The 25,126-nt window shown below is 45.9% G+C and overlaps 1 protein-coding gene across 2 annotated transcripts in view; it reads left to right on the top strand.

The window, feature by feature from the left end:
- Nucleotides 1–25,126, top strand: part of LOC126457271 (uncharacterized) — a 59,568-nt gene that overhangs the window by 17,483 nt on the left and 16,959 nt on the right. For both annotated transcript variants that reach the window (XR_007585452.1, XM_050093435.1), the window contains exons 2-3: nucleotides 16,884–16,976; nucleotides 21,831–21,975. Coding sequence is in view for 1 of the 2 variants with exons in the window: in XM_050093435.1 (XP_049949392.1) it covers nucleotides 16,884–16,976; nucleotides 21,831–21,975 (238 nt within the window). In the remaining variant the exon portion in view is untranslated. The remainder of the gene's footprint in view (nucleotides 1–16,883; nucleotides 16,977–21,830; nucleotides 21,976–25,126) is intronic.

The following is a 25,126-nucleotide window of genomic DNA, read 5'->3' as shown; positions in this document are numbered from 1 at the left end:
CTAAGGAATTCTGCTACCTAGGCAGCAAAATAAGCCGGAGAAAGGATGACGTAAAAAGCAGAATAGCATTGGCAAAAGGGCGTTCCTGGCCAAGAGAAATCTACTAGTATCGAACATTTGAGGCAGAAATTTCTGAGAATCTACCTTTGGAGCACGACATTATATATGTATGGCATTGAAATGCGAACTGTGGGGAAACCGGAACGGGGGAGAATCGAAGCTTTTGGGGTGTGGTGACAAAGAAGAATGCTGAAAATTATGTGGGCTGATAAGGTAAGGTACGAGGAGGTTCTCTACAGAATGGGCGAGGAAGGGAATATATGAAAAACACTGACAAGAAGGAACAGAATGAGAGTACATTTGTTAAGACATTTGTCAAAGAAATACATGTTCCTTACAAAAATCATTTCATTGCCGGTTGGTAGACTGGTAGAATGGTTAAAGGTACTAGACTACTAGCTCATCAGTCTCTTTTTTCCTCTAACACACAGGTCTATATGGCTTTATATCAGAGACAGAGTACCGGTGAAAACCCAGAGGAATAAAACCCTAGGTCTGCGATAGAGCAATGAAGGCAAAATAAGGGACAAAAAGAAGAAAAGGAAACAGAGGACGAAAGGCAGGCAAGGTGCACCATCTATGGCTCAGCCAGAAGGCTCCGAGAGCAGAGTGCAACGAGGGGACATACGTCCTCCAGCAGCCTCTACTTACCAGAGGTAGGCTTACTCCACTCAGAAACTGCCTAGGAGAGATTAGCAGTTCGAACAGGGCAACTGAAGCACAGAGAGACAAAAAGTGAACAAGTCTAACAGATCACGCGAGAGTGAACAAGAAGAGTAAAAGAGCAGGTAGGCTGAAGAACGGGCTGGACCACCAAGCCGAGACAGCCACAACCTGGATTGAGCAAAGGAGGCAACAGGGTGTTCTGCCAACCCCTCAATGGGCACTTCCTTAAAGAGTGGTGAAAGCCCCCTTCACAAATGAAACATAAAACTAAGTCAGCCGCTAGGGCATCGTCTCGTAACACGAGGGGTAGCGAGTCAGGGAGATTAAGAGTCTGCCGCAGGGCAGCTAGGTTTACAGGGCAGGGACATTTTACCAGTAAGTGGTGTTGCGCCGCGATATCGATGCTGATGTTGAACCCGCAGGCCGACATGATTCAAATGCTGATCAATAGAGCATACGAACGTCCTTTCTCTAGCCGTTCGAGGTGTTATAAAAATTCAGATGGCACCAAGCACTATGCGACTTAACATCTGAGATCATCAGTCCCCTAGACTTATAACTACTTAAACCTAACTAACCAAAGGACATCACACACATCCATGCCCGAGGCAGGATTCGAACCTACGGCTATAGCAGCAGCGCGGTTCCGGACTGAAGCGCCTAGAACCGCTCGGTCACACGGCCGGCGAGGTGTTCTGTTTTTTCTGAACATGAATGTACGTCTGTTCCGGGTTCCGTTGTGTGGTGCGAACCGAGGCCTCAGGGACTGCCGGTATCTCTGCCTCGGCGAACCCCTGTGACCGGCAGACTGTGGCTGGTGTCCAGGTGTAGACCGGTGGAAACTTAGGAAAGAAGTGTCCTGAAGGACTCCTTCAGGGCGAGAGAAGCCAGTGGAAGATGATTCGTATCCACCTGGGAGGTGGGACCAATGTCCCTGGTGGCTGGGGAGTCATCCATCCCAAAGTAGGTGGGGGGGGAAGCAGCAAGATGGGAGCCCTCAACCATCAGGGGGACAAGCATGATTGAGCTGCTAGCTGTCAGTGTGGGTTCTTATCGAAATTTAACTTTCACAGTTATTATTATGAGAAACTTTTTACGTACTATGCTGGTCTCAAAAAGAGCAAATTACTTTTGTTCAAATTATGGTATAGCTTTATCTTCAGCTAAGCTTGATAATGGCCACTGAGCGAAACTAGTAGGGAACTGTGCAAAATGAATAGACTTGCGTTGTCGTGAAGGAGCACTATCCAAGGTGACAGTTTCTGCGGCATTGGTTTTAGATGTCACGTCTCAGTTTCGGGAGCGTGACACACACACACACACACACACACACACACACACACACACACACTCACACACACACACACACACACACATTGTATTTCAGCCATTGCACTGCAGATCTAGATTTGAACGGCAGTGCAGCTATCATCTTAAAAACTAATAACTTGCATCAGTACATGACATCTATTTCTAAGTGAAAGCAAACAACAGTCGCTCCGAAAATCGTTGCTGTTGCCAGTACCTGTGGTAATTCCATTTTTGTCTGTAAATTATTTGGAACTACTTAAATTCATTAAGAAGTGTGCTTGGTTTAGGGACGTATAGTAATGAAGTGTTGACTGTACGAATGTGCTTGATGAAAAGTGGACGAACATTTTTCGAGCACTACCGACAAGATGGAGATAGTTTGTTTTCCCACATCGCCATGGGTGACGAGAAGTGGATATCTCATATCGGAGTGGGATAAATACAACAGTCAATACTGTGTCGTCATTCATTTCTGCCATGCCAGAACAAAAACTCAAGCAGTCTCCATTACTGGAAGCTGGTTGTATTGTCCTCTGACCTTTTTATTGCATTGTAGAGCTAGATTTCAACCGATTGTGTAGCTGTCATCACTACGTTATAAGGAGTCATGGAGACTGAACGTAATTATAATGACACAATCCACAATCCTGAATTAGTTTGGAATGACTGCTTATAACGCATTGATAATAGCTACACTGTCAATTGAAATATAGAACTGCAGTGCAGTAAGAAACAATATAACACTGAAATGTAAACATACTGCCGTTACTTTTCGTGGCCTTTTCGTATAGATCTGCTCTTCAAAAAGCACCGCAAATCACCCTTTCCCTCCATAAAGAGCGTGGAATAAAACCGAGAATCTCACTGGAACATGAATCTTATAGGACATCGAATTATTTCTAATTTAACAAGAAAAAGAAAATAATTTGAATTTTTCTCTCTATTACCAAAATCATGGTGTAAGCATAGGGAATGAATCGATGGATGACACTGAAGTGGCTGCGCTGTACGAATGTTTTATGGTCGCCTCAGCCCCACGCCTTTCCTCTACTGGCAGCGCACTGGGTCTTAGCGGTCGAGAAACGGTTCGGACTGTATGTTAATTCACGTTATGGTGCACTTTTGTAATACAGTCATACTTCTACGCAATATTTGGTTTTTCGATAATCTGCCTTGTAAGCACGATGGATACATCTCGAATACTCGAATATCTGTATGATAGTAGCAATTTTCTAACACTATTTTCCTGCCCATCTTCTCTATCCTTACACATTCTTTCTTTTGTTTTCAAATGACACAGCCAAGGTCCACCTATCTGCGAATTCTCAGTAGGCCTACCTATTTAAACATTTTCGAAAGACTATGACATCATAAACGTAGAAGAAGGATTGTGGTGATAAACTAAGATGAATGCCATTTGTATCGGTTTCAAAGGCTCTAGCCCTTTCAGTGACGGAGTAGAAACGTACGAACTGTCTGTGAAGACGACAAAGATCCTGCTGCCGTAGCTAACATACAGCTATAATCTTTGTAACACAGAGCTTTCTTACTATCTTATCATGGATGTATGACTTATCATGCTCACTTCAACGCTGTTTGCGATAGTACTTCAAAAGTTGTTTAACACCATTGTTTCTATCACCACTCACCCTTTACCAGGTAAGGCTGTAAAATACCGAAGATCGACTTTAAGTAAAATGTATTATAATAATTAAAACATGTGGCTAAATATAATTAATACACTTTCATCTGCACTTGTCCGTTCCCTTCCGCTTTTGGTTATGTAGGACTTTGGCATGCAACCTGGTGCACTGTATTTTAGTGGTCACACGCAGCTTTTCCAGTAGTACGAGGGTCATTCGGAAAGTAAGGTCTGAATCGCCCTAACTATCGTATGTCGCACGAACACTGAAACACGCAAGCGCACCGACTGCCGACATACCTTGTTCGTCAAACAACGGTATTTTCATTGTTATTGTTGCAGTGTGCTGTTTACAGTCTCAGTTCAAAATGTTAAAAACAATTAATCAGCGCATTGACTACGAAATAGGGTCAGTGATACGGTTTTTGTAGCAGCGGAAATTCATCGACAGATAACTGAGGCGCAGGGTTCCATTGCGATGAGTGACGGCAAGGTGTCTAAATGGGTGAGAGCTTTCAAGGACGGACGGGAAAATGTCTGCGATGAACTGCGATCAGGTCGACCATTAGTGATCTCAGAAGATTCGGTCGAAGCCGCGGAAGAAAAGATTCGTGAAGACCAGCGAATGACAATTTCAGCTTTAGCACTGGAATTTTCGAATGCGGGTGTAAAAACTTTGGACTTGTCTCAGAAAAATTGTAATTTAGGAAATTCTGTACACATTTCGTTCCCAGGCTGCATATCAGAAAACACAAAATGGAAAGAACGGCTTGTGCTTTTTTATTTTTTGGACTGATATCATAAGAAAGGTGATCAATTTTTAGAGATCTGACATAGGGTACGAGACGTGAGTTTCTTACATGACCCCAGAATCTAAACGTCAGTTAATGCAACGGCGTCACACGATATCGCGTTTCAAAATCAAAGAAAAGCAGACAATCTGAACTCGTAAGGTTATGGCAACTGATTTTTGGGGCAGAAATGGAGATTTTTTAGTATGCTTATGAGTAAGGGGCAATAGTTGACGCAGCTACCTACTGCGCTATCCTGGCTGAACTTCATTGTTCGTAATAGACTAGGGGATGTGGCCTTCTGAGTCTGGAATTCTGCTATTGCGTCATAATGCCAGATCCCATTCTGCCATTCACACCCAAAATCTGATCAGACCTTTAGGATGAGAATAGACTGTCCACCTGCTGCATGATCCAGACTTGTTGCCGAGCGATTTTCAATTGTTCCGCTGTCTAAAGGAGTTTCTCGGCTGCAAACGCTTCGCGACAGATGACGAGGTTGGTTGGTTGGTTTGAGGGATAAAGAGACCAAACTACAGGATCATCAGTCCCTTGTTCCAAACGCAAACAAGGCCCTGGGTAAAACAATTCCCAAAGCACGTTTTGGAACGGAAAAGGGGGAAAATGAATGTGGAACAACCCCTAAATAGAAAACGAATGATACAACCAGTTCACAGGGAAAACATACAGCATAAGGAAAAATAGGAGTTGTATTAAAACCATAGAGCTGATGGTCTGGGCTGGCTGATCACAAGAATAAAAGAGGATGAGCCAGCCACTCTGCAACACATTAAAATATCCACTCCAAAAAGACAAGGCAAGATGAACACATGTAGGGAAAAGATAAACACAAACAAATGCAAAGAAAGGTTCACAAAGTTAAAATGGAGGGAAGGTGGAGGCCCCAGAGAGAAGGCCAAACGCCCACCCTTATATGGTATGATAAAAAGCCCCTTCACGAATAGAAAGTAAAACTAAATCTTCCATTGAGGAATTGTCACTCAACGCCGAAGAAAGGCTGCTGGGAAGGTTAAAAGTCCGCCGCAGAGCAGCTAAAATTGGGCAGTCAAGGAAGATGTGCACGACAGTCAGAAGTGAGCCACAGCGACACCGTGGTGGGTCCCTGCGATGGAGAATGTAGCCAAGTGTTAGCCACGTATGACCAATGCGGAAGCGGCAAAGGACAACACATTCCCTGGGAGTGGCATGCGTGGATGACCGCCACACATTCGTCATCTCCTTGATAGCACGTAGTTTATTTGGTGTACTCAGAGTGCCCGTTCAGTATCCCAGATCGCGAAAACATTGCGGCGGAAGACTGCTCGCAAATCGGTCTCCGGTAGGCCAATCTCCAGAGATGGTTTACTGGTGGCCTGCTTGGCCAGGTGGTCAGCAAGCTCATTGCCTGGCATCTCTACATGGCCTGGGGTCCAAATGAAGGTCATTGAGCGTCCATTGGTGTAGAGGGCATAAAGAGACTCCTGGATTAAGAGTACATAAAGATGCCTGAGGAAGCACTGGTCGAGAGCTTGTTGGCTGCTTAAGGAGTCACTACAAATAAAGGAATCTCCAGAGCAGGAGCGGATGTGATCAAGAGCGCGATAGATGGCAACCAACTTTGTTGTGAAAATGCTACAGCCATCCAGCAAGGAGCGTTGTTCAGTATGGCCAACGTGAGCATAAACGTAGCCAACAAGACCATCAACCAGTGATCCATCGGTGTAGATTATTTCTGAGCCCTCAAAGACATGGAAGACAGATAAAATACCGACAGAGGGCCTCAGGTGGAACTGAGCCAAGAACAGAGATAGAATCCCAACAGAGGGCCTCAGGTGGAACTGAGCCTTTGGGGCTTTGCAATAGGTCCAACCGAAGCCGTGGCCGAAGTATGAACCATAGAGGTGTACGGAAGTGGACCTGCAGAAAAAAGGTGGTGCGGGGGAAGCGCCGATTTCATGAAGAAGTGAACAGACACGGGTGGTGAAGGGAAGTCCATTTCTAGGCCGCCGTTGTGGGAGATGGACAGCCATGTTGGGGAAAAGATGATGGTAATTTGGATGGCGAGGCGAGCCATATATGTGGGCGGTAGAATTTGCGAGGAACAGCTGCCGCTGGAGCCGCAGCTTCCATAAGTAGGCTGTTCACGAGGCTACATCGGAAGGCACCCGTTGCGAGGCCAACCCCACAGTGGTGGATGGGTTCTAGTAGACTCAGTGTAGAGGGGGCTGCTGAACTATATACCACGCTCCCATAACCAATACAGGACTGTAGAAGGACTTGGTACAGATGCAACAGTGTACGACGATCAGCACCCCAGTCTGTGTGGCTCAGGCATCGAATAAGATTAAGGTGCCGCCAGGACTTGTCCTTAAGCTGACAAAGATGTGGAAGCTAACTTAAGCAGGTGGTGAAGACCAGTCCCAGAAAGCGGTAACCCTCCACTACATCTAGTAGTTGGTCATCAAGGTAAAGTTCTGGATGGCGCTGGATGGTAAGACGACGACAAAGGTGTATCACACAAGTTTTGGTGGCCGAAAACTAAAAGCCGTGAGTGAGGGCTCACGATTGGGCCTTCTGTATAGCTCCCTGCAGACGGCGTTCAGCCGCAACAGTAGAAGAGGAGCAGAACGAAAGACAAAAATCGTCAGCGTCTAGGGGGGAGGAGATACTGACGATCCTACTGCTAATGTGAGACCATTGAGTGTGCTCCCTGCCGCCGTTGGATAAGCAGCTGAGCAGCAAGTCGTATACTCCTAGCTCACTCATTTGTTACATAGTTTAATTCTTAATTTCTTTGCGTGTCTTTGGTACTTGCATTGTTTAATTCATAAATTTCGGGCGTATTATAGTATTTGAGAGTTGTAGCATCGCGTTTTAGTACCTGAATAGTGTAAATTCGCGTAGTCGTTTGTCTACTGTCTGTTTTGAACGCCCAGTGTCGGTTGGTCACAGTCAGTGTGCTCCCTGCCGCCGTTGGATAAGCAGCTGAGCAGCAAGTCGTATACTCCTAGCTCACTCATTTGTTACATAGTTTAATTCTTAATTTCTTTGCGTGTTTTTGGTACTTGCATTGTTTAATTCATAAATTTCGGGCGTATTATAGTATTTGAGAGTGTAGCATCGCATTTTAGTACCTGATTAGTGTAATTTCGCTTAGTCTCCTTCCGCCGCCGAGCAGTGTCAGCAGTGCGCAAGTAGCAGCATTACTGCATTTACTAGGCAAACTTGTGTTTTAATAACCGTTTAAATTTTGTCGATTTGTTTGCGCTCTCTGTAGATTAGTTCAGACGTTCTTTGCAAAACAGTTTTTAGCATGGATAGGGACTGCAACTGCTGTGTTCGGATGCAGGCTGAGTTGGCATCCCTTCGCTCCCAGCTTCAGGCAGTGTTGGCTTCGGTCACACAGCTTGAGGCTGTTGCCAATGGGCATCACTGTGGGGGTCCGGATGGGGGTTTGTCGGGGACGGCCAGCTCGTCCCACGCATCCCCTGATCGGACTACGACTGTGGTTGCCCGGGATACTGCCCGCATTGAGGCTGATCCCTCACCTGTGGTAGAGTGGGAGGTCGTTTCAAGGTGTGGCAGGGGGCGAAAGACATTCCGGAGGGCTGAACGGAAAGCCTCTCCAGTTTGTCTGACGAACCGGTTTCAGGCTCTGTCTCAGGCTGATACTGATCTTCGGCCTGACATGGCTGCTTGTCCTGTTCCAGAGGTTGCCCCTCAGTCTGCAAGATACGGGCAGTTGCAGAGGGTGGGCTTACTGGTAGTTGGGAGCTCCAACGTCAGGCGCGTAATGGGGCCCCTTAGGGAAATGGCAGCAAGAGAGGGGAAGAAAACCAATGTGCACTCCGTGTGCATACCGGGGGGAGTCATTCCAGATGTGGAAAGGGTCCTTCCGGATGCCATGAAGGGTACAGGGTGCACCCATCTGCAGGTGGTCGCTCATGTCGGCACCAATGATGTGTGTCGCTATGGATCGGAGGAAATCCTCTCTGGCTTCCGGCGGCTATCTGATTTGGTGAAGACTGCCAGTCTCGCTAGTGGGATGAAAGCAGAGCTCACCATCTGCAGCATCGTCGACAGGACTGACTGCGGACCTTTAGTACAGAGCCGAGTGGAGGGTCTGAATCAGAGGCTGAGACGGTTCTGCGACCGTGTGGGCTGCAGATTCCTCGACTTGCGCCATAGGGTGGTGGGGTTTCGGAATCCGCTGGATAGGTCAGGAGTCCACTACACGCAACATGCGGCTACACGGGTAGCAGGGGTTGTGTGGCGTGGGCTGGGCGGTTTTTTAGGTTAGATGGCCTTGGGCAAGTACAGAAAGGGCAACAGCCTCAACGGGTGCGGGGCAAAGTCAGGACATGCGGGGACCAAGCAGCAATCGGTATTGTAATTGTCAACTGTCGAAGCTGCGTTGGTAAAGTACCGGAACTTCAAGCGCTGATAGAAAGCACCGAAGCTGAAATCGTTATAGGTACAGAATGCTGGCTTATGCCAGAGATAAATTCTGCCGAAATTTTTACAAAGGTACAGACGGTGTTTAGAAAGGATAGATTGCATGCAACCGGTGATGGAGTGTTCGTCGCTGTTAGTAGTAGTTTATCCTGTAGTGAAGTAGAAGTGGATAGTTCCTGTGAATTATTATGGGTGGAGGTTACACTAAACAACCGAACTAGGTTAATAATTGGCTCCTTTTACCGACCTCCCGACTCAGCAGCATTAGTGGCAGAACAACTGAGAGAAAATTTGGAATACATTTCACATAAATTTTCTCAGCATGTTATAGTCTTAGGTGGAGATTTCAATTTACCAGATATAGACTGGGACACTCAGATGTTTAGGACGGGTGGTAGGGACAGAGCATCTAGTGACATTATACTGAGTGCACTATCCGAAAATTACCTCGAGCAATTAAACAGAGAACCGACTCGTGGAGATAACATCTTGGACCTACTGATAACAAACAGACCCGAACTTTTCGACTCTGTATGTACAGAACAGGGAATCAGTGATCATAAGGCCGTTGCAGCATCCCTGAATATGGAAGTTAGTAGGAATATAAAAAAAGGGAGGAAGGTTTATCTGTTTAGCAAGAGTAATAGAAGGCAGATTTCAGACTACCTAACAGATCAAAACGAAAATTTCTGTTCCGACACTGACAACGTTGAGTGTTTATGGAAAAAGTTCAAGGCAATCGTAAAATGCGCTTTAGACAGGTACGTGCCGAGTAAAACTGTGAGGGACGGGAAAAACCCACCGTGGTACAACAGCAAAGTTAGGAAACTACTGCGAAAGCAAAGAGAGCTTCACTCCAAGTTTAAACGCAGCCAAAACCTCTCAGACAAACAGAAGCTAAACGATGTCAAAGTTAGCGTAAGGAGGGCTATGCGTGAAGCGTTCATTGAATTCGAAAGTGAAATTCTATGTACCGACTTGACAGAAAATCCTAGGAAGTTCTGGTCTTACGTTAAATCAGTAAGTGGCTCGAAACAGCATATCCAGACACTACGGGATGATGATGGCATTGAAACAGAGGATGACACGCGTAAAGCTGAAATACTAAACACCTTTTTCCAAAGCTGTTTCACAGAGGAAGACCGCACTGCAGTTCCTTCTCTAAATCCTCGCACGAACGAAAAAATGGCTGACATCGAAATAAGTGTCCAAGGAATAGAAAAGCAACTGGAATCACTCAATAGAGGAAAGTCCACTGGACCTGACGGGATACCAATTCGATTCTACACAGAGTACGCGAAAGAACTTGCCCCCCTTCTAACAGCCGTGTACCGCAAGTCTCTAGAGGAACGGAGGGTTCCAAATGATTGGAAAAGAGCACAGATAGTCCCAGTCTTCAAGAAGGGTCGTCGAGCAGATGCGCAAAACTATAGACCAATATCTCTTACGTCGATCTCTTGTAGAACTTTAGAACATGTTTTTTGCTCGCGTATCATGTCATTTCTGGAAACCCAGAATCTACTATGTAGGAATCAACATGGATTCCGGAAACAGCGATCGTGTGAGACCCAACTCGCCTTATTTGTTCATGAGACCCAGAAAATATTAGATACAGGCTCCCAGGTAGATGCTATTTTTCTTGACTTCCGGAAGGCGTTCGTTACAGTTCCGCACTGTCGCCTGATAAACAAAGTAAGAGCCTACGGAATATCAGACCAGCTGTGTGGCTGGATTGAAGAGTTTTTAGCAAACAGAACACAGCATGTTGTTATCAATGGAGAGACGTCCACAGACGTTAAAGTAACCTCTGGCGTGCCACAGGGGAGTGTTATGGGACCATTGCTTTTCACAATATATATAAATGACTTAGTAGATAGTGTCGGAATTTCCATGCGGTTTTTCGCGGATGATGCTGTAGTATACAGAGAAGTTGCAGCATTAGAAAATTGTAGCGAAATGCAGGAAGATCTGCAGCGGATAGGCACTTGGTGCAGGGAGTGGCAACTGACCCTTAACATAGACAAATGTAATGTATTGCGAATACATAGAAAGAAGGATCCTTTATTGTATGATTATATGATAGCGGAACAAACACTGGTAGCAGTTACTTCTGTAAAATATCTGGGAGTATGCGTGCGGAACGATTTGAAGTGGAATGATCATATAAAATTAATTGTTGGTAAGGCGGGTACCAGGTTGAGATTCATTGGGAGAGTGCTTAGAAAATGTAGTCCATCAACAAAGGAGGTGGCTTACAAAACACTCGTTCGACCTATACTTGAGTATTGCTCATCAGTGTGGGATCCGTACCAGATCGGTCTGACGGAGGAGATAGAGAAGATCCAAAGAAGAGCGGCGCGTTTCGTCACAGGGTTATTTGGTAACCGTGATAGCGTTACGGAGATGTTTAATAAACTCAAGTGGCAGACTCTGCAAGAGAGGCGCTCTGCATCGCGGTGTAGCTTGCTCGCCAAGTTTCGAGAGGGTGCGTTTCTGGATGAGGTATCGAATATATTGCTTCCCCCTACTTACACCTCCCGAGGAGATCACGAATGTAAAATTAAAGACATTAGAGCGCGCACGGAGGCTTTCAGACAGTCGTTCTTCCCGCGAACCATACGCGACTGGAACAGGAAAGGGAGGTAATGACAGTGGCACGTAAAGTGCCCTCCGCCACACACCGTTGGGTGGCTTGCGGAGTATCAATGTAGATGTAGATGTAGAATTAAAAAGAGTGGGACACTCAGGACAGATCCCTGTGGGACCCCTTTCTCTTGTATATGGGGTGCACTATGGGAAGCACACCACTCTGAAAGTGTGGTGTGATAAAAAGTTCTGTATAAAAATCTGGAGTGGACGACCCCATTCATGCAGTGCAGCGAGGATGTGGTGTCGCCAAATGGTTTTGTAGACCTTCGTGAGATCGAAAAAGATGGCAATGAGGTGTTGTCGCCAGGAAAAGGCTGGTTGAATGGCAGACTCCAGGTACACCAAGTTGTCGATGGTGGAGCGTCCTTGGTCAAAACAGCCCTGGGACGGAGCCAGGAGGTCCCAAGACTCAAGAAGCCAACACAACTGCTGGCTCACCATATGTTCAAGCAGCTTGCACAGAACATGGGTGGGGCTGATGGGATGATAACTGTCAACATCTAGTGGGTCTTCTTGGACTTTAGCACTGGAATGATGACACTTTCCCACCATTGCGATAGGAAGTCGCTATCGCTCCAAATACTGTTGAAGACAGCTAGGAGGTAGCGTTAGGAATCCGTTGAGAGATGTTTCAGCATTTGTGAATGGATGTGACCTGGGCCAGGGGATGTGTCAGGACAGTTGGCAAGAGCACTGAGGAATTCCCACTCACTGAAGGGAGTGTTATAAGGCTCAGGGTGGCGTGGAGCAAAAAAAGAGGTGTTGTCGCTCCACCCTTTGTTTGAGGAGACGAAAGGTGGGGTGGTAATTCTCTGATGCAGAGATGTGAGCATAACGCTCAGCAAGATGCTCTGCAATTACGTCGAGATCGGCTGAGACAGCTCCCTTTTTGGAAATTCCAGATTCACCTTCTGGTAGCCATAAAGTCGGAAGAACTTGGTCAAAACCTGGGAGGGGGAGGTCCTGTTCCAATAGTGGAGACATAGCGTTCCCAAAACTCCTGTTTCCTTCGTTTGATGAGGAGATAAACCTGCACTCAGATCCATTTGAAGGTAATAAGGTTCTCCTGGTATGGGTGGCTCTTAGGTCGTTGGAGGGCCCGCCTACAATCTCTAATGGCTGCAGCGATTTCAGGTGACCACCAATGAACTGACTTCCACTGGGGGTAACCAGATGAACGAGGGATTGCTGATTCAGCTGCGGAAACAATATTATTAGTGACGACATGGATCACTTCATCGATGGTGGCATACAACAGATACTCTATGTGGGAAGCAGATGTGAAAGTGTTCCAGTCAGCCTTGGGAAGAACCCACCTGGGCAGGTGCTGAGATGAGGAACGCTGTGGTAGGGAAAGTAAACTGGAGAAGGCCAGGACTGCAAACCGAGAGATCAATGGCTGAATATGTGCCATTTGCCACACTGAAATGTGTGGGGCCACCTGTATTTAGTAGGCAAAGGTCGAGGCGAGTGAGCAGGTCCTCAACATCTTTGCCATGGCCATTAACCTTGGCTCCATACCACAAGGGGTTATGGGTGTTAAAATCACCCAGAAGCAGAAAAGGTGGGGGGATTGCGAAATGAATGCAGGCAAAACATGGGGTGGAGCTTCACCATCTGGAGAGAATGTAACAGATGGTAATTTACTGCGGTGCCTTCACCCTGACAGCCACAGCTTCCAAAGCTGTTTGAAGGGGCACAAGTTCGTTACAGACAGAGGTGAGGACGAAAACACTCACTCCACCTGACAGTCTGTCAAAGACAGGACGGTTTTTGTAGTACCCCCAGTAGCCATGAAGGGTGGGTGTCCACATTGCGGGAAACCAGGTGTCTTAAAGGACAATGCAAAAGGCAGATTTATTGCTTAAGAGTTGACATAACTCAGCCAGTTGGGAGAAAAAGCCTCCGCAGTTCCACTGGAGAATGAACCTTTCTGTTATCTGGGGTGGCATGGAGTGACCAAGGAGGCACATTAGGCCTCATAATCACCTGTCGCCACTGATTGAGCGTTGGCATCTAGTACCATTGCATCCGAGGCATCAGCGAAATCTAGGTCCTCAGGGGACGCCAGAATCTCCACCTCGACCTCGGACACGCATCTGTGGGGGAGTGCTGGTGTAGGCAGCACTGGAGGCTCCCGTTCATTAGTGGACTTCTTCTTTGAAGTTTTGCCCTCTTGCCATTCCTTGGGTGCTTGCGAGGAGGACTTCTTGGAAGTAGCTTCAGGGACAGAGGACGACCTTGAAGCCCTTCGATCAGCAGCCAGTGGATATTTCAACCACTGGCTGGTGTCCACTGGGCTACGGGGGTGGAGGGGGACTGTGGAAGGTAGCGTCCCAAGGGACTCTTTCCGCATAAGAGGAGCCAGGGGAGGCCATTGCTTCCCCAGCTGGGTGGAGGGAACAGATGTCCCCTGGCATATTGGGGGGCGATGCTCTCAAAGTAGTACCTCGTGCCACCTGGATGGTGGAGGAAGATGGGCGACCCTGAGGGCCCACAGGACCAACCTTAGAGGAAGGGCATAACGACGTCATCGATTGCGACGCCGTTGCGGCGGCAGCATATGAAGATAGCATGGCAACAGGGTTTAGTGGTTCATATTTTAGTTTAGCCTTGTGGTAAGATAGGCTGTCCAGCCAGGGTCTTGTACTCCATAATTTTGCGCTCCTTTTGGAGTACCGGGCAGGCTGGCGAGCAGGGGAGTGATGCAGTCCACAGTTCACACAGGTAAGAGGAGGTACACATGGAGTATTCAGATGCAGTGAACAGCTGTAGTCTCTACATGTGGCATTGGAAGGGCACCGGGAGAACATGTGCCCCAATTTCCAACATTTAAAGTATCGCATAATGGGAGGACAAAGGGTTGGACGTCACACCGGTAAATCATAACCTTGTCCTTTTCAGGTAACGAATCAACCTCAATGGCCAAGATGAAGGCACCAGTGTCAACCCTATTGTCTTTGGATCTCCTATAAACGCGCCAGATGAAACGAACACCCCACCTTTCTAAATTGGCATGTAGCTCGTCATCGGAGTGTAACAGGAGGTCGCGATGAAAAATAATTCCCTGGACCATATTGAGGCTCTTGTGGGGAGTGACTGAAACAATGATATCACCCAGCTTGTCACAGGCGATAACGCCCGGGACTGAGTTGGGGATGCTGTCTGAATCAAAACTGACCCATTGTGCATTTTGGATAGCGCTATCACTTCCCCAAACTTATCTTCCAGGTGCTCAACAAAAAACAGAGACTTTGTTTCCATAAAGGAGTACCCATCAGTTCTGCTGCAAAATAAGTAAATTGGCGAATAAGAATCCTGTCGCTCTGAAGCCCTACGTGCCTCCCACGGTGTTGCTAAGGAGGGGAATGATTTAGGATCATACCTGTCAGTGTTGTAATCACTCTTTCCTTTCTTAGAGACTGCTGGGGCCATTCGGCCCCCAGCAAAAGATAGTCCACTTCATTGCGGGTCATCTGCTCTGATGCCACCGACTCCGATCAGGGGCTCTCCCAATGGGCGCCATCCAGCCACAGCAAAGGCCACCTGGCTTGATGGACATTGCCAGGAGTCTGGATGCTCCAGGACGACAGGCATCTACTCCTTGGCATACATGGGGAGTTTACAGCTCAGGTATCAGCAGTGCAATCCCTGTGTTGTCAGGGGGCTACCACCAAATGGGTACATGATAGCCCCACAACAATGGGCTGGGTACCGTGCTGGATATTAGGCGCAGAGAAATCCAGCATTGGCATGGGGACAAAAGGGGACAGAAGACGACGGAAGAAGATGACCTACCCCAGAGAGTGTCCTCGCCCAGATAGTTGAATTGCAGGTGGAGATGCAAAGCCATGACAAGAGATTCAGGAGATCCAATCTAATGGCACTATGGATAACTCATGCACAACCTAAGGCGTCCTTCCCCATATGGCCCGCACTTCTGTAGAATTTGGAAAAATGGAGGTCAAACCCTACAGGGAACCATCACATAAAGGCCGAAACGTGTGAGACTCCTTTTAGTCGCCTCTTACGACAGGCAGGAATACCTCGAGCCTATTCGAAACTCCAGACCCAAAGGGAGGGGAGTGGGGGGTGTGGATGACGAGGTGAAAGAAGCAGTTAAAGACTGGTTGTTCACACAGGCGGCTGATGTCTATGTCTTAGCGATACAAAAGTTTGTACCACGTTATGATAGATGCTTAAACAAAGATGAAAACTTCTTAGAATAATAGTGAAACATGTAAGGAATTAAGTAAAAACATTTTTTTGAAAAATGTGATGGATTACATTTTACAGTAAATCAGATTTAAATTTCTGCGTAACCCTCATATTTACGTCACATACACTGCATATAAAATGAAGCAAAGCTTATTTGTCTTAGCTCAGTTTAGAGGCAATGTATGTCAGATGTAAATACTACTGGAATAACCGCCTGAGACCATTGAAAGACAGGGCCATAAGTTGCGCGCAAAAATCGTACATAAAATACGTGCACCCATGCATTATTAACTGACATAACTCCAGCGCATGTTTGAAATAAAGCCTCCTAAACGCGTTATGGGAAGAACTATAAATATGACGTTATAGTTCTTCGTATTTCAAAGGGATATTCGAAACGGTCACTGTCAAACTTAATCTAAAATGTTCGCATTTGAAGATTCATTTTGTCATCAGTCGTAAATTTAGCGTCTATGTTATCTGTTTGGTTGTAACGAATAACTAGTACAGGCAACGAATAATACACAAAACTCGCTACTCGCTATTGGAGACAATAAGTATCATTGTGCCTGGTGAACACCTCGATGTACGGGCGGGTCTTCTGCTGACGTGGAAGGGCTCCGCCGTGCCTTCGCCGGCGCCTCTCCAACTGCGAAGGACCTCACCGTTAACTGAAGTGCTTCTTTTCGTAGAGTTATCACGAAGCTATTCCTATGCTATGGAAGGAAAGCTTCACATACATGTTAATTGATTTCAGTCGTTTATTATTTATCTCTTCTAGCCAGACGACGCTTCTCTGTAAAAAAAAAAAAAAAAAAAAAAAAAGAAAAAAAAAAAGAGCTACAATTAAACTTAACTTCTCATAATTTGATTTTCTTAGTATTTACATAGCCAATAATTAGATGAAAAAGCAAAATCTAATAACGAGTAGTATAATCCCTCTTTTCGAACAAGAGGACTTTTATTCATCTAACAACACCGCAAACATCATTTTCATTAGTTTTGACGTAAAACGTAAACAGGAAAGAGAACTTTTATAAAGTGTAACTGTAGTTTCAGGGTATAACACTGCTGCGCTCTGTTTGTTGCAGCGGACTACGTCCCGGTGTGTCCGAGGAATGACCCTGACATCAACGCCTGTGTTTCGAATGCTATCGAGAAGCTGAGACCCGCACTGATGAAAGGTAAGCGGAAGTGTCGTACAGACAGCAGTATACTGCAACCAAACAGCATTCTGTCTTGTAACTGCTGCTGGAGTGTAGTCCATAGAAGTAAATCGTAAAATTTATATGTAACTACCGTGACTCTACATGTTCAATTGTTTTTTACCTTTATTTTGACTTTTACTCTATTTTTAACTTGGATATCTGTCTAAGATGTACTCATTTCTAGAAAGAACATATCTCCATGCATCCAGGCACTCTTGCGTGATTTGCAGAGTATCCATGCAGATGTAGATGTACAGATGCCTAATGTATTTACTCATTTGGACAAAAAAATGTAATACGATCAGCAACGTTTCAACTTGCTTTTAACTTGGATGTAACATGAAACGTGAATGAGCTGTAACAAGCTGATTTACTAGCAAGTGAAATGTAAAAGAGTGGGCTTAACATTCACTCGATTTTCTTACACATTTTCGTTAAATGTAAACCTGTTGATGCACACTCATAAGCGAATTGATTAAAGATAGCTGGCCAGACTCCTGTAGAATCCACTTTGACAGTGATAACGGCGGTCTCACATCGTGGGGACGCAATCCACCCTAGGTGCCAGGGAGCCTTCCCGATTCACGACCATCCACAAGTGTTGAAGAGTTGTTCGATTGCGCTCCATATGTGCTCAGTGTGACTGAGGTCAGATCACCTGAGGCTGTACGCTCAATGAGCGCCCTGACAGTTGCGGTGTGACTGATTGTGGGGCACTGTGTTGTTGAAAGTACATGGCGCTTGCTGGGCGCTGTAGACCAGCAGTCAGATTCACATGGCCAGCCAATAGGTTGCTGTAACGACTCACCGCTGAGAGAGCATGGTAAACACAGCTGGAACGCTGTTACAGATCATTTATGCATTAGAATACCTCCACCAACAGATTCAATGATGCCCATTTGATTAGCGGAGTGCATTATTTCACGTGATTCCAGACGAACTAATTCCTTCTCATAGGCGTGTACAGCGACTCACCAGTGAAGGTGGCACTCCTTGCTTGAAGCGTCGAAGGGTGATGTTCCTGAGCCTGTTCTAACTGCTGGAACTGCTAATTTCAGTGGCTTTGTACCACACAGGAAGAACGTAGTTTTGGCGGGTGACTCGGCGTGGAAATGGCGAGTCACCTCGTGCACTGTGGCTGGGCATTAACTGTCACGTTCCAAGACAATCGACAGACCCATGTCACCGACACGTTGTTGCCCATGCCAGTTGATTCTGACAGGAGCCTTTTTCTCAGCAATCGAATCGCTCGCGGTGCACTCTTGACACGATGGCACGTAAAAAGCCAGGAGCCTTCACCACTTTTTAAATGCAGTGTCCCATATGTCGCTCACCCTCAGACCACTTGCCCATCCCGCTCTAGACTGTCACGTCGACGGCCAGTGCAGCAACTGAAGAGATCACACTCACGAACTCTTCCAGTCACTGTGTTGATAGAAGCACTCTCTAAAACACAAAAGCTACCTATAATTCGGTTGACCATGAATTAAATCTCTGATCAAATATTTCTCGACACCCTTCTGTAATGCAGAATGGACCGCTAGACGTCACGATTCCACCAGTATAGAAGGAGGCGGGGACTATTGTGTTGTCGGTAGAGAAGCAGTGACAGCAGGATGGTTGGGTCAGGAGAGCTCAGGGACTTCGAACGAGGACAGGTCATTACGTGTCATCTGGGTAACAAATCCATCAGGGACTTGTCAATACTTCTAAAGCTGTCCACATCGGCTGTTGATGATGTGATTGTGAAGGCAGACCTCATATACTGATAGGCAGGGACAGTCGGGCATTGGGGAAGGTGACTCATGAGTCCCACAGTGCTACGAGAGCGGAACTGAATGGCGTACTATGGTCGAGCAGCTCCTTATAAGCCACTCGCTTCTGTAGTCACTGCTAATCGTCACTTGAGGTAGTGTAAAGGGCGACGCTACTGGACAGTGGATGACTGGAAACAAGACATCTGAAATGATGTACCACGCTATACCCTGCGCAATCCAAAGAAAGTATCCGGATATGGTGAATACTTGGAAACCTTACCTGCCAATATTGAAGTATGGCGGAGGTGGTGTCACGGTTTGGGGACGTCTTTCTAGGTTAGTGTGTGGTCTCCTTGCTGTTGTTAAGAAAACGCTAAATTCTGAAGGATCTGAACTCGTGTTACAACAGAGGAACAGTTCGGAGACGAAGACTGACTGTATAAGCATGACAGCCTATCGCTTCATAGAGAAGCATCTGTGAGCCAATGTTTCGCTGAGAACAGCATTTCTGAAATGAACTTGCCTGCCCGGAGTCCCGACTCGAACCCAACTGAACACTTTTCAAATGAGTTAGAACTTCGGCTTCGCTCCAGGCTCTAGCATCCGCCATCTCTGGTTTCAGCTCCTAAGAAGACTGGATTGCCATTCCTCTACAAACACATCATTCAAAGTGTCCCCAGCGGAGGTGAGTCATAAAGGCGACGGGTGGACACTGACGATATTTATGTCAACTATTAGTTGTCCGGATACTTTTGATCTGATATCGTATAAACATCTAGTGAAATAACTTACTTGGTTGGTTCTGTAGGTCATATTTGCGATTAAAATTGTAGCGTGGAATACGCGTAGCTGTTACACATGGGTAATACAGGTACATATTGTATATTTAGAGGTACATAATTATCTATTTCTGTTTAACAGCTCAGTTATGTTACGGAAGGAATTATCAAAGAGAAAAAAATCGAATATCATGTGTTGTTGTTGTGGTCTTCAGTCCAAAGACCGATTCGATGCAGCTCTCCATTCAACTCTATCCTGTGCAAGCCTCTTCATCACCGAGTAACCAGTGCAACTTAGGTCCTTCTGAATCTGTTTACCGTATTCATCTCTTGGCGTCTCTCTAAGTTTCCCCCCCCCCCCCCTCCCACCCACGCTTCCTTCCAGTATCAAGTTGATGATCCTCTAATGTCTCAGAAGGTGTCCTACTAACCGATATATTCTTCTAGTCAGGTTATACCACAAATTTCTCATCTCCACAATTTGTTCAGTACCTCCTCATTAGTTATCTGATCTACCTCTCTAATCTTGAGCATTCTTCTGTAGCACTACATTTCAAAAGCTTCTATCTACTTGTCTAAACGGTTTATCGTCAATGTATCAGTTCCATACATGGCTAGACTCCATACAAATACTGTCAGGAAAGATATCCTGACACTTAAATCTATACTCGATATTAACAAATTTCTCTTCTTCAGAAGCGATTTCCTTGTCATTGCCAGTCTACGTATTATAACCTCCCTACTTCTACCATCATCAGTTATTTTGCTTGCAAAATACTAAAACTCATCTACTACTTTAAGTGTCACGTTTCTTAATCTAATTTTCTCAGCATCACATGATTTAATTCGACTGCATTCCATTACCCTGGTTTTTCTTTTGTTGATGTTCGTCTTTTATCCTCCTTTCTTGGCACTGTCCATTCCGTTCAATAGCTCTTCCAAGTCCATTGCTCTGTCTGACAGAATTGTTATGTCATCAGCAAACCTCAAAGTTTTTAGTTCTTGTCCCCAGAGTTCTATTCCTACTCCAACTTTTTCTATTGTTTCCTCTACTGCTTGTAGCAAGCCAAGTTGTGTGTAATGATTTAATAACGTTTGGCAAAACACAATTTACTGTTTTTTTTTTATTTCAGTGCTTCCTTTAACTCCAATTATTATATTATGTGCAGAAAAAAGTACTCTGGCTCCTATTACATATTAAATAGTGCGTGACTCAAATACACCACTTAGAGCGGAAGACCCACGATAGAATATTATGAAACGTCCTTCGTAAATTCTCCGGTACAGATCACATGCAGTCAATCAGCGATTTATTTGAAATACTCAGATTGCGTTACACACTTCATATATACGAAATAAATCTTCCACTGTCTGATTAACACAGTTAAAAGGTCACTTCAAAAAAGTAAAACAAAGGGTCGAAAATAAATGAAACAAAGCCCAAAACTTTAATTATGAACATTTTAAAATTTTCCTCCTGTGGGCACTGAACGCGTAATAACTGTCAAAGTATAAAGACGTGCTGAAATCCACTCTCAATGCTTAAGTATCACATTGCTTTTCCGCCTCGTTACTTATTCAAGTTACAGAAAAATATCTAAGGAGAGAGGCATGCCTGTAGCTGTGAACATACCAATAATCACACTTATTTAAAGAAGCATAACAGAGGCATTTCATAATCTGTCTAGAAAGGCCCAGCATCTACATGTCAAAGGAAGAGATCATCTAAATAAATTAAAAGCATCGTGAGTAGCATGTGTTGCCCCTGAATCGCATGTGTTAAAGGCATTTAAATGGACGAAGGAGCCGCTCATGGATCATTTCTCCATTGTGGATAACTTTTCTGTTAGAAAACGTCTCCTTGCTATAACGGCAGAATGGAGCTACCGTTGTTTGGGGACCGAACAGAGGATTTACAATGGATATTCTGGTTTATATTCATCCTACTTGAATGATATCATCTAGTCGAGCCCCTCGTCCTCCAGAGCTCCAGTTTTTTCGTTTGTATAATTTAGCCATAAATGTTGGACATACATAACAGTAAATTTAAAACTCAAACAGTTACCGAAGTCGGTACTCGAACCCATTACCTCTGCTTCAAAGGCAGAAATGCTATTACGAAATAATGGATAGGGGCCGTGCTTAATGTGTACAGTGGAGACAGCATACATCTGGGTAGTTGAAGTGCTTCATAATGATAACAATAATGACTCTACACAGCAACAAACAGAACTAACACAGACTGTAGTCTTGGTGTAGTGAGTCTGATCAAAGAGCGTGTGCATTTGCTTCAGGAATCCCGGAGCTGGAGGTGCCGCCAATCGACCCACTGGAAGTGTCCGAGGTGACTGTCTCCCCGATTCCTGGACAGCGCGTTCGCGTCACCGCCAGCAACATCAAGGTGTACGGCCTCGAGAAGACCAGGATCAACAGGATCAAGTAAGGCAATGGTACAGGAGAGGAAGGTGTCTGAGAAATATCTTACACTGCACGAATGTTCCACGTATTGTGGGTTAAATATAGCACAAACTGACAGAACACGAATGAAACTATACGGTTGCAGAGACCTTATCACGTCTCATATGTTTATGATGTACATATAATACATATGCAGACTGAAGCGGCGAATGAAAATTTATACAAACGCCAGGATTCTAACCCAACTCTCCTGCTAACTACGCAGTTGCGCTAACAGCTACGCCACCTTGGCACAGTGACTTTCCTAGGACGCCTCCCTCTTCAATCCAGTCTGCACATATACGTCATAGATGTTTGAGGACTGAAAAAGTTTCTAGAATCGTATAATTTCATTTGATTAAAGTACCTATGCCTGTGTTTCGGGAGGATCCCCCGTTTCTTTCGATGCTGAGGTGATATTCCAATGCAGTTGAATAACCTCTGCAATGATGTTCGAGTATAGGGGCGTGAACCGTATCGGGAGTGAGCCGGGTGGCATGCAAGGATAGCCCATGGAGTTGTGCAAAACCTAAAGCTACTGCGCCAACGTGGTTCCGTGGTTAACGAATCTACTTTGTAAGTAGGAGACCTGGGTTCGAGTGCCAGCATTGGTACAAATTTTCATTCGTCGCTTCAGTCTGCATATATACACTCCTGGAAATGGAAAAAAGAACACATTGACACCGGTGTGTCAGACCCACCATACTTGCTCCGGACACTGCGAGAGGGCTGTACAAGCAATGATCACACGCACGGGACAGCGGACACACCAGGAACCGCGGTGTTGGCCGTCGAATGGCGCTAGCTGCGCAGCATTTGTGCACCGCCGCCGTCAGTGTCAGCCAGTTTGCCGTGGCATACGGAGCTCCATCGCAGTCTTTAACACTGGTAGCATGCCGCGACAGCGTGGACGTGAACCGTATGTGCAGTTGACGGACTTTGAGCGAGGGCGTATAGTGGGCATGCGGGAGGCCGGGTGGACGTACCGCCGAATTGCTCAACACGTGGGGCGTGAGGTCTCCACAGTACATCGATGTTGTCGCCAGTGGTCGGCGGAAGGTGCACGTGCCCGTCGACCCGGGACCGGACCGCAGCGACGCACGGATGCACGCCAAGACCGTAGGATCCTACGCAGTGCCGTAGGGGACCGCACCGCCACTTCCCAGCAAATTAGGGACACTGTTGCTCCTGGGGTATCGGCGAGGACCATTCGCAACCGTCTCCATGAAGCTGGGCTACGGTCACGCACACTGTTAGGCCGTCTTCCGCTCACGCCCCAACATCGTGCAGCCTGCCTCCAGTGGTGTCGCGACAGGCGTGAATGGAGGGACGAATGGAGACGTGTCGTCTTCAGCGATAAGAGTCGCTTCTGCCTTGGTGCCAATGATGGTCGTATGCGTGTTTGGCGCCGTGCAGGTGAGCGCCACAATCAGGATTGCATACGACCGAGGCACACAGGGCCAACACCCGGCATCATTGTGTGGGGAGCGATCTCCTACACTGGCCGTACACCACTGGTGATCGTCGAGGGGACACTGAATAGTGCACGGTACATCCAAACCGTCATCGAACCCATCGTTCTACCATTCCTAGACCGGCAAGGAAACTTGCTGTTCCGACAGGGCAATGCACGTCCGCATGTATCCCGTGCCACCCAACGTGCTCTAGAAGGTGTAAGTCAACTACCCTGGCCAGCTAGATCTCCGGATCTGTCCCCCATTGAGCATGTTTGGGACTGGATGAAGCGTCGTCTCACGCGGTCTGCACGTCCAGCACGAACGCTGGTCCAACTGAGGCGCCAGGTGGAAATGGCATGGCAAGCCGTTCCACAGCACTACATCCAGCATCTCTACGATCGTCTCCATGGGAGAATAGCAGCCTGCATTGCTGCGAAAGGTGGATATACACTGTACTAGTGCCGACATTGTGCATGCTCTGTTGCCTGTGTCTATGTGCCTGTGGTTCTGTCAGTGTGATCATGTGATGTATCTGACCCCAGGAATGTGTCAATAAAGTTTCCCCTTCCTGGGACAATGAATTCACGGTGTTCTTATTTCAATTTCCAGGAGTGTACATGACAGAATACGGTTCTTATTATCGATGCTGAACAACAGGAATAGAAATGAGTACCGATACTGCATCATTCCCTTAGAGGCCCTTTAGGGTGTCATTTTCGTATTATTTTTCATTCACTACGCATTTCTAACACCTATGTCAGTCACTTTATGATACAATTACTCGTCAGTTCGCACAATTCTTATTATCTTACGATGTAACGGGACCTTTAGAGCTCCACATTCCTCTGTGGAAATTCCCAGATTTTTTGGTGGACGGTAAATCAGGAGAACTACAGCTGTAAATTTTTGTCTAACGACGTAACAGATTCATGTGGCGGAAACACATAAGATTACGTTATACTTACGCTGATAGTCCCATATAGCGCGGAATACTGAAAGGTAGTTTTCGTCACGTGTAATAGTGCAGCTACTTGGCTAAATGGGTCCCAGTCTTATGTTCCAAAGATTGTGGCTTCAACGTTCAACTTTTGTCACTTACCGCTTCTTCGCTTCTGGTAATGGTCGTTACATGTCAAAAACTTTAAGTGATACCACTGTTTAAAATCGACGTTTAACTACAGGTCCCTTACGAATGGCTCGATGAGCAAGTTCAGTCAACAGGAAACAAAGGACGTACCATCTCCGTTAGGCCCGCGCGTTGTAAAGCACTGCGGTGTTCAAACATACTTTCGGTTTAAAGATAGTTTCAGGCAATGTTCTGTAATAGTTAAAGCTGTTTAAGGAGGATATTTGTCGCACCTTCGGTTTTGTAATGGTTCAATATATATGACTTTAGACAGATCACAATATTCTGAGGGTATTTGTCTTTATTTGTGGTTATCGTAATTCTTTCAGCAACAAAGCTGCTGAAGCAGTTTTTTAAATGACGATGTATGACTTTTTATGGTTTTCGAGAACTGTTAAAGAGAAAGGTTGGTAATTTTCAGAGAGAGTTTCCTAAAATCATTGACTTTATATGAAGCCAGCACAACTAAATTTCTTGGCTATTCATACAAAAGATTTCCGATTCGTCGTTTCTCAAGGCCCTTTTAACAAGTGTATCGGCACAATGCAAA

The sequence above is a fragment of the Schistocerca serialis genome, chromosome 2 (genome assembly GCF_023864345.2).
Source record: "Schistocerca serialis cubense isolate TAMUIC-IGC-003099 chromosome 2, iqSchSeri2.2, whole genome shotgun sequence".
NCBI lineage: Eukaryota > Metazoa > Arthropoda > Insecta > Orthoptera > Acrididae > Schistocerca > Schistocerca serialis.
The sequence above is the reverse complement of the archived record's forward strand: the minus strand, read 5'-3'. Positions and strand labels throughout refer to the sequence as shown.